General features: G+C 45.6%; 1 protein-coding gene across 1 annotated transcript; it reads left to right on the forward strand.

Moving 5' to 3' along the window:
- Window positions 1-10,738: 10,738 nt before the first annotated feature.
- On the forward strand, window positions 10,739-11,589 carry LOC147899189 (GDSL esterase/lipase At1g28570-like). The gene is made up of 3 exons (XM_087377657.1): window positions 10,739-10,928; window positions 11,039-11,242; window positions 11,399-11,589. The coding sequence occupies exons 1-3, from the start codon at window positions 10,739-10,741 to the stop codon at window positions 11,587-11,589; spliced, it is 585 nt and encodes a 194-aa protein (XP_087233783.1).
- The last annotated feature ends 1,285 nt before the right edge of the window (window positions 11,590-12,874 follow it).

The following is a 12,874-nucleotide window of genomic DNA, read 5'->3' on the forward strand; positions in this document are numbered from 1 at the left end:
GGGCGCGCCGGGAGGGGGGGCTGGGGGGGCCGGAGGAAGGGGGGGGAGGGTGTGGGGGAAGGGGAGGGACGGCGAGGGCGCCCCCCCCACCTGTTGCGTGCGCAACAGGTGGGGGGGGCGCCCTCGCCGTCCCTCCCCTTCCCTCCACCCGCCCTCCCCTCCGCCCCCCCTTCCCTCCCCTCCGCCCTCCCAACCCCCGCCCTCCCCCCCGCCCTCCCCACGCCCCCCGCCCCGCACCCGCCCCCTTCCGTCGATACGGGGGGAGGGCGGAGGGGATGGGGGGGGCGCACGCATCGGGAGGGGGGCGTGGGGGGCGTGGGGAGGGCGGAGGGGAAGGGGGGGCGGGCGCGCCTGGAGGGGGGCTGGGGGGTGGAGGGAGGGGGGGGTGTGGGGGGAGCGCGGGAAGGGGAGGGGGGGCGAGGGGGGCATCGATGCCCCTCCCAGCCCACCTGTTGCGCACGGGGGAGGGGCATCGATGCCCCCCACCTATTGCGCACGCAACAGGTCCCCCTTCCCTCGCCCTCACCCCCCTCCCCTTCCCTCCGCCCGCTCCGCCCCCCCGCTCCCCCCTTCCCTTGCCCCTTCCCTTCCCTCACCACACGTGTGCATGTGGTGAGGGAAGGGGAGGGGCAAGGGAAGGGGGGGCGTGGGGGAGGAGAAGGGGGAGGGGGGGCGAGGGGAGGGCGTGGGGGGCGGGAGGAGGGGGGGCGGGCGGAGGGCGTGGGGGGAGGGGCAAGGGGGAGGGGGGAGGGCGGGCGGGCGAGGGCGAGGGGAGGGGGAAGGGGAGGGGGGACAAGCAAGCGAGCGAGGGCGAGGGAGGAGGGGGAAAGGGGAGGAGGGCGAGGGGGCGGGCGGCGGGCAAGGGGAGGGGGAAGGGGAGGGGGCGAGGGGGGCGGAGAGGGAGCATCACCCCCTCACCTGTTGCGTGCGCAACAGGGGACAAGGGGAAGGGAAGGGAGGGCGTGGGGAGAGCAAGGGGGTGGGCGGATGGAAGGGGGGCGTGAGGCGGGCGAGAGGCGGGGAGGGCAAGGGGGCGGGCGAGGGAGAGGACACCTGTTGCGTGCGCAACAGGTGCGGGGCGAGGGCAAGGGGAGGGGCAAGGGGAAGGGAAGGGGTTGCATGGGGAGGGAAGGGGGCGGGCGGAGGGAAGAGGTGGGCGTGGGAGGGCAAGGGGACGGGCGAGGGGCGGGGAGGGGGACATCGCAAGGTGACATCGCAATGCCCTTCCGCCTCCCCCTCCCCGCCCGAGCCCCCTCCGTCTCTCCCTTGTCCCACACCCCTCCTCGTCCCCGTCGTCATCCCGTCCCTTCCCCTCCCGCTCCCCCTTCCCCGCACTTTCCTACGTCCTGTCCCGTCAAAATTAAAAAAGTTAAAATAAATAAAACTTTAAAACAATCAAAAAATTAAATTAAATTTTAAATATAAAAATAAACTAACTAATTAAAATAAAATAATTTAAAAAAAATATTTTATTTTAAAAATTAAAAATAAATAAAACTTAAAAGAATATTTAATTAAAAATTTATTTAATATTTTGAGTTTGAAAATCATTGTATTTCTCATTTTTTATTTTTGATTGTTTTTCAGAAAACTATAGCTTTCATGGCTTCCAGTTTTGTTTCCAAGGTGTCTTTCAAATACCTTGAACATGCTTGGTATTTTATGGAGCGGAAATCAAAGTATTTTTTGGTGATCACTTCAGAGAACATATCAAGCCCGAAATATTCTGCAGAGGCAGTAAGAAATGGTGGCATGGTATCAAACATCAATATTAAAGAAAACAATTTGATAGAAATTGTGTGCCAAGGAAAGAATGACGAGGTGGTTTACAAGTTACGAGTTACTCCGAAGCACTTCTTGAAGCCGTTACCAGTTTCAATTGAGGGATCCCAAGAATTACTTAATGCCTTAGAAGCATTGAAGAAAATGTGGGATGCATTTCCAAGTGGTGGTGTTGAACCTTCAGGAGCACTAATTATGCCATCTATAACATACAACCCTCAAGTACCGTCAATATCTGTGGCGGTAACTCCGATAACTCCAACAAGTGTAACTACAGTATCTCCAACTGTACCTACGCCATCGACTGTTGCAACTACAGGAACAAGAAGGAGTGATCGTGAAGTAGACTCAAGTGCTATAGCTATTCCCAGAAAGAGAGCAAAAATAACTCCTACTCCACGTGGAGATCGCTCAAGTGCAGGCTATTTAAAACCAGGCGAAAAATTGGATAGCGATGAAGAGAAAGATCAGCAAGAAGAAGATACAAGTCTCGAAGACTTTTCTATAAGTGTGGCGGACTTACATCCTCCAGAGGATGAGGGATACATTTGGGGATTTTCACAATTCAGCGTGGCCACAATGCTTATTGATCGAGCTTCATTGTTCACAAATCAAAGAAAGCTCGATAAGATATTTGCACGCAAATTGTATGAAGATACAAGGAAAACAAGAACTCCCGTTGCCACTAATATCACTCTTCGTCCTATGGCGTTTAAGAGACTTCAAGAAGATGATCCTACATTGCCTGATGTCACATTTCAAAAGCGCGTGGACTTTCTTGATGCTTTTGAGAACTTTAGAAGGAGTGACTTTGTTCGTGGAGAGGCTTTGTATCAAAGCCGATATGGGAGTGACATCGAGAAGAGATACATGCTGGCAAAGAATAGATTCTTAGAAAGATGCAGGTTTGAGCCCATTGATGGGCAACACTTTTGTGAGGCTTGCAGGATCGCCCTTGATGAGGGAAGAAAAGGAAACTTGCCACAGATTGAGTGGATGGAAAAGTTTCAACGGGTCATTTGTCATATATGCATATTTAATGATGACTCGAAGTACATTCTAGAATCAGAGAGGCTGAATTCTGCTCCATTTAGGTTGAAAAAAAGCTCTTCTCTTTCTGAGATCTTGATAAAGGCAAGGGAGTTATGGATGGGCTGTGGAAAGCCACAAACAGTGAAGGGCAGGAGACCTACATCGGAGTACATGGCAAAGAGGACTCGGTTCTATAGATGCTTGAAAGGTGTTGTAAGCAATACGCAAGGCATACCAGGTAATAAGGTTGAGGCAAAGGATTTGAACACCGCCGTTGCAAGATACAAGGATGTTACCTGCATTGTCTTCCGTGAGGACTCAGTGTTTCAGAGCATCGTGGATGTTTGCCAAGCATATGAAATAGGAAAGATATCCTTTGAGGCACCAGAGCACATTGCAACTCAGAGGAAAGAAATAAAGAAACCGATGTCTATTGTTTGGTGGAGAGCTTTAAGGTTTGTTCCAGATGCAATAACAGAAGAAGTATGCAAGAAGATCCTAAGTGGTGACTGCTTCTTTGGAAAGAAGAGCAAGCATAGCAACTTAGATGAAGTGGTCACCCGAATGATTCAAAGTGAGGCTGCTCTCTCGGCACTATTATTTTTATTGAAATCTGATGATGAGTTAGCTGGCAAGTCAATTGATGTGGATAAGAAGAAAGCACTTAGCCTAGGTCAACTCCTTGATAAAACATGGGCTAGAAAGTGGTTGGCTTCAATGGATGCAGATGCCACACCAACAAAGGATCTAAGAGCTAAAATGCCAAAGGTTGTTGAGACAGAATATATGGACATTAAGAAAAAGGCTTTGCAGTCCAGTACCCAAGGTAGAGCAATTGGTGGTTTAGATGATGGTTCTTCATTCAGCTTCTCTTATGATATCCTGCTATCAGAGAATGATACAAAATTTGCACACATCAATGGCATTGATACGGAGCATTTCATAACAATGAGCGGTCATGCTTGGGAGAAGCCATGCGTATTTTTCATAAATGAATTGCAAGACCTTGCAGTGTCATAGATAGTTGAACTTGTGCGGTTTATTGTTGAAGGTCCTATGGCAGATAAGAAAAGATCAACGTTGGTCCTGTTCGTGACAGAATCACAAAGGGATGCCCTATATGCGAGTTTGACATCTTCATTTGGGTATTTACTTTCAAAAGTATACCATGGTATAGTCCTGCGTAATCATATGACTGTCTTGGAAGGCACTGCCATTCAAGTCTTGCAGCCTTTCTTGATGTGCTTCTTATCGAGGGGTGGTGGTAATCTAATCCAAACTCCTTTAAGGACTCTCGAGCTTCATTACTTTGAGGACCATAAGGTTAAGCTTGATGCAGCAATGGTGGATTACAAAAAGCCGATGGATCCTGATGTGATACTAGAGATGACAAAGAATTTATTGAATGATGGGTGGGAAGTAGCATTGTATCGAATGGGTTTTGCTGCTGAGAAATTGCTACGCCAAGGTAAAAATGTAAATGTCATTGATACCCCCCATCAAATTGAGTTCTTTGACACATATTACAGTTGCACTACTTTCTTTGAGGAGGAAAATGTCAAAGAAGAGGGTAGTGAGTCTGAGGGTGATGATTCTAGCTCAGGTGATGATGAGGATGAAAGCTCTGCATCCGATGACTTACGGCAAGAAGAAATCCGCACAAAGAATAAGGGTGATCAATTGTCAACTAGAGTCAAGGAGGTTCCACTCATCATACGGGAAGGTTCACGGCAGCAAGAAGTTACAGTAGTACAGCACGTCACAGGTAAAGGTAAGGCTAAAGAGGTGGAAGCACTTCCCTTAAAATTAAAAGTGAGGAAGGCACCCTTGATCTTGGATGAAGGACAGGCAAGTGGATCGATCTTGGGTGAAGGACAGGCAAGTGGATCAAGCAAGGAAGCCTTACTCAAAGAAGGTATGGACGAGGCAAAGCATGACCAGGAGGAGTTACCAGGAGGCATAGATGGTTCTTCAACCATGACCTTACAGACTCCAGAGTAGCCTACTAGTCAGGAACCTAGTAGCCAGGTCCCTACTTACCAAGAACTTGGTCATGAGACTCTAGAGCAGCCTACTAGTCAGGTGCTTGGAACTGAAGAGCAAACTAGTAAGGACCTTGCTACTGAGACTCCAGTCTTAGAGCAGCCTATTAGTCAGGACCCTGGTAGTCAAGGGCCTGGCATTGAGGACATTGGTATTGAGTAACATGTTGGCTAACGGCTTTGTAATCACAAGTTTTGAACTTCTATGTAAAGCTAATATCTAATAAAAAGTTTACTACTTTTTTGATTTCTTTACTCTCATTATTATGTATAAAGATTGTTTATGAGGGCCATTTTATACTTAACGGTGTTTTTTAATACCAAGTGTGGTGTATATGTACACTACTTACACATAAAAGGATTTATCTACACTACCTTTCTAAGGGCTTTATGTACACCACCTTTCTAAAAGAAATGGTCATAAATGTGTGTGCACACCACTTATACATAAAGGTGTTTATTTACACCACCTTTCCAAGAGAATTGGTCATCTATTGTTGGTCATCTATTGATGTTCTTAGGTGATTATGAAGATGTTTATGTAGACCACTTTGTAAGAGAATTGGTCATCTATTATTGGTCATGTATTGATGTTCTTAGGTGATAGTTGCTCAATTCACAAGAAGTTATGAAGATGTTTATGTAGACCACTTTGCAAGAGATTTTTGTGAAGTTATGAAGATGTTTATGTAGACCCCCTTTGTAAGAGATTTGGTTATGCATTGATGTTCTTAGTACTTAATCATTAAATCTTTTGTTTTGAGTTGGCAAATCTAGTTCAAAATCATTAAATCTTTTGTTTTGAGTTGGCAAATCTAGTTAAAAAACAACATTACTAGTATATTCAAAATTTTTGGACTGTTTTTTAGTCCATTTCTCAAATTGGACTTTACACAAGTCCAAAAATTTTGAATAGTGTGTTTCATGCCATTTTGTGGTCCTACTGATCAAGTACTTTAGAGAATTTTGTCCAGGCCTAAGGTGTCCTTTACATCTTACAGGTTCAGATGCAGTTGAAATCTTCTTTAGTAAGATTGGAAGCATGGTGGGACAAGAACGCGCTTATGACTTGATGGATATGCTACATAGTGCAGGTAGTATGAATAGGCTTGCACACTTTGAATGCAAAGAGGATAGTCCTCTATTTACAAGGGCACATAAAAAGCAAGAACATTTATGGAGAGAATTGAATCTCAAAGAGAACATGCGAGAAGCTAATCTAGGGGACTATGAGTGTGTGTCAACTGATGATAAAATCATCGAAGCATTGAAGAAGGGACTAAAAAGTGCTCAAGAAAGGTGTGAAAGTTTGCATATGAAGCCAAAGGGTGAGAATATGAAGTGGTGGATGGAACCTTGGTCAAATGGATTTGCAGATGCATATTCACAAGAATCTGATTCTGAAGAAGAAGACCAATGTCAAGCAGATCATGTGTCAGAAATAGATGATAATGACAACGATGCCTCCATAAGTGAAATCAGACATGTGGTGGATTCTCTCCTAGATGAACAAGAAGCAGTGAGCCCAGTTGTTACCATTGATGGTAAAACTCTCTTCAAGTCCACATTGGTAAGCCAACTTAATGGAAATCCCGCACTCTCTAAAGATAGACTCACAAGGGTTCGCCAAGGAGTATACTACTCTAAGGAAGATATACCTCTTGCTACATCAAATGAGAACCTATTTGGAATAGGTTCCGATTGTGCCGTATTCTTTCATGAAGAACACAAAACAAGGAAAAGCAAAAGGAAATGCAATCCAAGATCTTTGCAAAAAAAGAAAACACAAGCTATATGGTACCTTGGACGAGTTCAAAAAATGAGGAGAAAGGTTGGTGGGGGGTATGTGGAATATAAAAGAGGGTTCAACCTTTCAGATAGACCTTTTGGAGTAGAAGTCCAGCTTGGGTGGTATCAAAAGGCAAAAGGTTCAAGATGCTTCACATATGACCTTACAAACCTTGACATGATAAATATTGAGAGCGTAATTGCATTGGCAAACCTCACCTATGAGTGTAATAGCAATAAGTATACTTTAGATGAGAATGATTGGAATGTATTCAATGACTTTGTAAAGGGGCATTAAACGCACTTGGTAGGGGCTTCTTTGTTATCTTTCTAATATGATAAAAGCTTTATTACGATTATTACTATGCGCTGAGTTTAGTTTGATTTCTCTTGATGGATTTTTTAAATTATTTTTTTGCAGGACCTTGAATCACACAAGTGGATGATTTGCAACCGCCTGGGTACTTTTGTTTATATGAATGCCATTAAGCAAGTTTTAAAATGCTATTTTGGCATCGGGTACAACAAGATGTTGTATGAATGTAGCCTCTATGGTTTTAATACCATGGCTTCATGGTTTGATATGACTTAGTGGATGTTTGTATTTGGCAAGAAATAAATATTATATATCGTCATTGAATGCTTTGTAAAATTGGCTAATCTATCATCCCTTCTCTTAGCTAAAACACCCATATATATGGTTTTGTAAAAAATTGAAAGATATAAAGCATTTATAAAAGCTCCCAATCTTTCATGTAGTATTTTTATAAAGATTATTTCTTGAGCTCTTTACGTGTTTCAAGTGGCTTTGCACAATTCTTTGCTCTTGGTGTACGGCACACATGATTTGTCTTGTTTGATATTTGTTCCTCTTAATTTTTGCACATATGTCTTTATTCTTTGTTTCTCTTGCCTTATGGCATCATTAGGACACAAACCCATCTTAAACTTATGCATTGCCCATTATTGCAGTCGGTACCTCAATTTTTTGTGTGTAGATTCAAATAATGGAGGTGATGTAGAGATCGTGCAGTTTAAATATCTCATCCTACCTAAAGGGACTCCAAAAGTAGTAGTGTATGACTCACATAAGGACTTTTAAAATTCCTCTAGGAAAATAAATATACTTACAGAAGGGGATTTATAAAATTTCCCAAAATTTACAGAGGGGATACCAGGAAATACTACAAATAGGTTACATAGGGATTTAGAAAAGAACCCTTGCACGCACGTGATATAGACATATTACACTAAGTGACCCCCCCGAGCATATGGACCATTATTGAGGGCTCTTTTGCTTGCCACTGCAACGCGTGGGTTCCCCACTAGTAACCTATTAACCAGGGACACTAGGGAGCAAAAATGAGGACACATGGCAACTTGGAGGAGAAGAGCCCGCCCCCCCCCTCTCTCTCTCTCTCTCTCTCTCTCTCTCTCTCGGAGACTCCGAGAGAGAGCCTCTCGAAGTCTCTTTCAGAGAGAGACACTTGACCAAGTTTGAGAATTCTTTGTTTTGCTAAAAACGGCCTAGCACTCTAATCCACTCCATCGGGAAGCCCCAGCCACTGCAAACAGGGGCCAGCTGGCTGCTGTCTGAGACCGATGAAGTTCCTCGGGGCTGAGTTCTCACCCTTAACTCCCATGCATATGGAAAAGAGGGAGAGAAGGAAAAAACCAAACAAACTTAGACGTCGTTCAAACGAATATTTGAGCATGATTTTTTCACGCTTTTCCCAGAGTCCCATTAACACAACTATTATTTCACCCATTTATGGAGTTCTATTTAGTACTTTTGAACAATATGACTATCTACTATTAGTACATAATGCTGGTTGGCTTGGTTTACTTAGTGTTATGCACCTAGGAGGGCACGTCCTAGAATGCGAAGGTTGAAAGCCATCGTTGGGATGGACTCTGCAACCGGCAGGGACCAGACCTCTCTCTCTCTCTCTCTCTCTCTCTCTCTCTCTCGGAGTCTCTGAGAGAGAGAGAGAGAGAGAGAGAGAGAGTGTGTGTGTCTACATGTGTGCTCACGATAAAATACTCATGCATAGAGTAAACCAAGCGTAGAGCCAATGCAAGTGGTGCCTACTGTGGAGGGGGTCTTAAAATCAATTCAAGACATTTTAAAATCACCTTGCGACCTAGCGGAGCGGATCTCTAGCCCATCGTCATGTTACTCCTATCTTAAAAGCAATCATATTGTGTAAATTTTTTTTTAAATTGAAAGTGGTCTTCTCTTATATTACTTACTGCAATCCAAAAGACATCTCAATCAAGTTTTGGAGACGAACTCTATAATTTACCTCTGGCCAACAAGCCATTAACCAACTAACATGGACACCTATATCTACAACCACCTGCTTACAAGCAATAGAAAGCACCACAGTGCCATTCATCGAGGCCTCATACCGAGCTGACCATATTTTATGGAGAGTGGCATATCTAATTAGATCCCATAGGGTAGCTTTGTCAGGCTCCAGGGCAGCTCCAAAGATAGCTGCTCCCTTGGAAACGAATTCCAAACCCAATGCCTAAGCACACCGAGCGCGGAGTATACCCCAAACATTTCGAACCCATGGGCAACCCCAGAAGGACTCCGTAGCTGACTTGCAGAGCTTGCACTTGTCATCCACGTGGAGCCATGGTACGTGTCCACCAATAGGAAAATGGCCACTTGCTATCCTCAACAAGAAGAAGTTGACTTTACTATAGGGTGTGGCCTTCCAAAGCCGAGTGTATCTGCCTTGCCGTGCACCTATCGTTGGTCTTCTAAAACCAACCTTCCTTGTATGCTAGGAGTTTGTCAAGCACCTTGGCAGTTAGTTTGCATAGAGGAGTGTCAGGCCCCCATTCCCACTCTTCTGGCAGAGAACTAGTAGAGGGGTGGAGGTTGGTAGGCCAGCACTTCGGGATCCAGTGAAGGATTCCATTCATGAAGACCCCTTCCTCTTGTGACAGCCTAAACCTTGCCACAATTTCCACTGGGGACATCCAATCCCGCTCTCCTACATCCCAGAGGTCTTCCCAAGCACGGATTCCTTTGGCATAAATTCGACCTGCAATTGCCTCATTCCCAACTGCAAAGAACCCCCCACCTTGCCAGGCCGCCTACTGGGTAGATGTACAGTTGTTAAACACATCTTGGCTCCATGCCCAGGAGGTCTAGTGGCTGTGTGGAAGGAAGGCCTATGTATGCTAGCTTGGAAAGGGCTACTAGCAAGTGAGGTGGATTACTCTCTCCGACTAATCATATTGTGTATCTTGAGAGCTAATGGTTGGAAGATGGGAGGAAGGTGACACGAATAAAAGTCAGTACTCTAGATGAAGTGATGGAAGGGTTGGGCTCGAGTAGATCTAGTGAGGAGTTAGTGAGGAGATCTATAAGAAGTGAGGAGATCCATAAAAAGAGTGGGTGAGTTAGTGAGGACTCACGAGGCTTGATCTAGTGTTGTGAAGGAGATCCATAAGAAGTTATTAGTAACACGTGATGAAACGAAGGAGATCCATAAGCGAAAGTCGGGAGTACCGTAGTACTTTCTAGTGAGTGATGGAGTTGTTGAGCTCGTGTAGGTACTACGAACTCAGGTGTGTGAGTTGCTGAGGACGGCTTGTCTCGTGTGTTGTGACTTCATAATATCATTCGAGTGAGTTTGACGGAAGCGTTCGCCTCGTGTAGGGACTTACGGTGTCTTGAGTGAATGAGGAGGGCTGGTCTCGTTCTTAAATTCTTCCACTTGTTTTCTTTCCAAAAGGATATTTTGCTTGCGACACTCTGTTTCCAAAAAACATTTTGGATGACATCTTTGTCTTTACCACAGGTGTACCCTATGTGCCGATATAACTTTCGACTGTCGAGGTGATGGACTGCTTTCTACTGACGAAGTTATGGACCACACTACTTTCTACAGGAAAAACCGGCACTCAAAACTCTTTACCAACGAAGTAATGAATGTTCATGAGGAGGGTTGGCGCTGTTGTGCAGGAGATCCATAAAAGAACACAGGATGTAATCTGTATGTCCAAAGTGCTACTCCATCTGGCCATGGAATCTCAGAGCTCTATGAGCAGGGGCTGCAGGGCTTTTCTATTGCATGTGCTCTTCCTCCTACCAATGCCCTTCCGTCTTCTTTGCCTTCGGTGACTCCCTCACCGACACCGGGAACGTCGAGAGAACCGGCAACCCTGCCAACAGATTCCCCCTCAACCTCCCTTTCGGCATCACCTACTTCAGACGCGCTGCCAATCGCTACTCCGATGGCCGCTTGATCATCGACTGCCTACGTATTTAATCTCCTTCCTGCACCCAGTTCAATATCGTTTATAAAAATCGCACGTGACGTGTTTTTTTGTAGGCCGCTCTTTTACGTCCTCCTGGCATGCTGTGCTTACAGTGCAATCCCTGGGGCTCCCCTTCTTAAATCCCTACTGGGCTCCCGTCGACGCGGATTTTTCTAACGGAGTCAACTATACGGTTGGGGCCGCCTGGGCTCTAAATTACACTCCAGCTGCCGCCATGGGAACTGCTCCTTTCACCAGATACACGCTCGACGTTCAGCTAGAGTGGCATCTATCCTTTCTGCAACTTGTTGAAGCAGGTAAGTCGCCCTTAAACGACGATACAATATCTTTCTTATGTTTCCTTAAACGACGATACCATATCTTGCTCATGTTTCCTTCGGGAAAAGGTTAACGTGCCTACACCCCAATTCCGTCGTGCGGAAACTCGCTAATGGAATAGAGACACCGATCAGGTGTGCAGGGCACAACCAGGTACCCCAGTGCAGCCTCTGTAAGGCAGGCTTCTTATTTCATTTTGATTGGCGGAAATGGCATTGTCGCTTGGTTCACAAGCGGCTGGACATCGGAGAGAATCCTGAACATGGTGCCTCTTGTAGTGGAAAAGGTGACCGCGGCTATCCAGGTTCGTCACAATTCTGCGTAATGTTTTAATTCTGCCTGAGGTTGCCTAGAGTTTTCGTAATAAGGAGGATGTCTAATGGCTTACGATTATTTGTGGCTCTTAGCTGCTGTACAACCACGAATTTTGTCATCGTCGGTTCGGGTGTTATGGGATGTGGACCCTTCGCAAGGTTTTCTCAAGTTGGTAGTGAGAGTGTGCATGATGACAGAGGATGCATAACGTCGTTGAATGATATAATTCAGAATTACAACGCGGCGCTGAGAGGTCTCAGCACCGAATTCAGCCAGATCCTGCCGGATGCGAGCTTTGCCTTCTGGATTTATACGCAGCTTTCGATGAGATCATGACATTTCCGGATCGTTACGGTAAGAACTCTTGCATTTCGAATGTTTCTTTTTTTTTAAACCTCACCTTCACTCAACCGTCACCCGGTCCCTATCACTATCTTAATGGGCACAGGGAACTCCTCGTTCGTGATCGAACACATCTACACTCACACACCCCGCACTGCCCTAGCCGTTGCATTTCGAATGTTGGATACTTATACTCTCTAAAGTTACATGCCTTTGCATGAGTGTGCGTATGTGTGTGCGTGCACGTGCACGTTTAGGCGCATGCTTGTTCAAGCAAGTTCAAGAGCTGCAAATGAGAAACATAGCCACATAGCTGCCTCGACCAGCTTTCAGAGGGGGGGGGTTGGCATTTAACGAGGCTGTCCTCATAGGCAATGATTTGGGGGCCTCTTCCCCTACTCTTCCTTTAGAAGAAGTCTCGGGGTGCTCGACGATATCACGTCGCCTCCTTCAGGGTTAGTCATCATCAATGCCACGATCACCTCCACCACATTTATCGGCATAGTTTTCACACATGCTTACTAGTACATCACAGGCAAGGGGGATTAGCTTGTGATAGGAAGCAAGGTTTTAAGGTGGGTATGGAGATTAAACTTCAAGATCTACTATCCACCGAAGACCATCATAGCTTACTCTCATCAAAAGTATGGAGTCATAGACAACATATACCAATCGTTTTAGGCTATCTAACAACACCTTGCACAAGAGGGCATGCACCTTAGGAAGCTAGGGTATGGGGCGGCCTTTACCCAAGCTTGCATATCGTTAATCATGGGTGTTGCCAGTGGCACAAGAGGCATAGGAATTAGTCAAAGTTGAGGGTCCATGCCTCTCGATGATCTTAGTCCCTATTGATGCGTATCCTTTCCCATATTCTTAAATAGGTATATTGCATTGTTGATTCTACTAAGGGAGAGGGACATATTACTCATTATTGAGTCTCATGTGCTTCA

Source organism: Dipteris shenzhenensis, chromosome 8 (genome assembly GCF_047967505.1).
Source record: "Dipteris shenzhenensis isolate YYH24624 ecotype China chromosome 8, Dip_SZ_1.0, whole genome shotgun sequence".
Taxonomy (NCBI): Eukaryota; Viridiplantae; Streptophyta; class Polypodiopsida; order Gleicheniales; family Dipteridaceae; genus Dipteris; species Dipteris shenzhenensis.

Excerpts from the sequence above, each read along its gene's own strand:
- LOC147899189 (XM_087377657.1), top strand. The coding sequence starts at position 10,739 with ATGTGCTCTTCCTCCTACCAATGCCCTTCCGTCTTCTTTGCCTTCGGT. Across the intron at positions 10,929-11,038 it reads CTTGATCATCGACTGCCTAC|TGCAATCCCTGGGGCTCCCC; the intron begins GTATTTAATCTC and ends CTGTGCTTACAG. Across the intron at positions 11,243-11,398 it reads TCTGCAACTTGTTGAAGCAG|GTGTGCAGGGCACAACCAGG; the intron begins GTAAGTCGCCCT and ends GACACCGATCAG.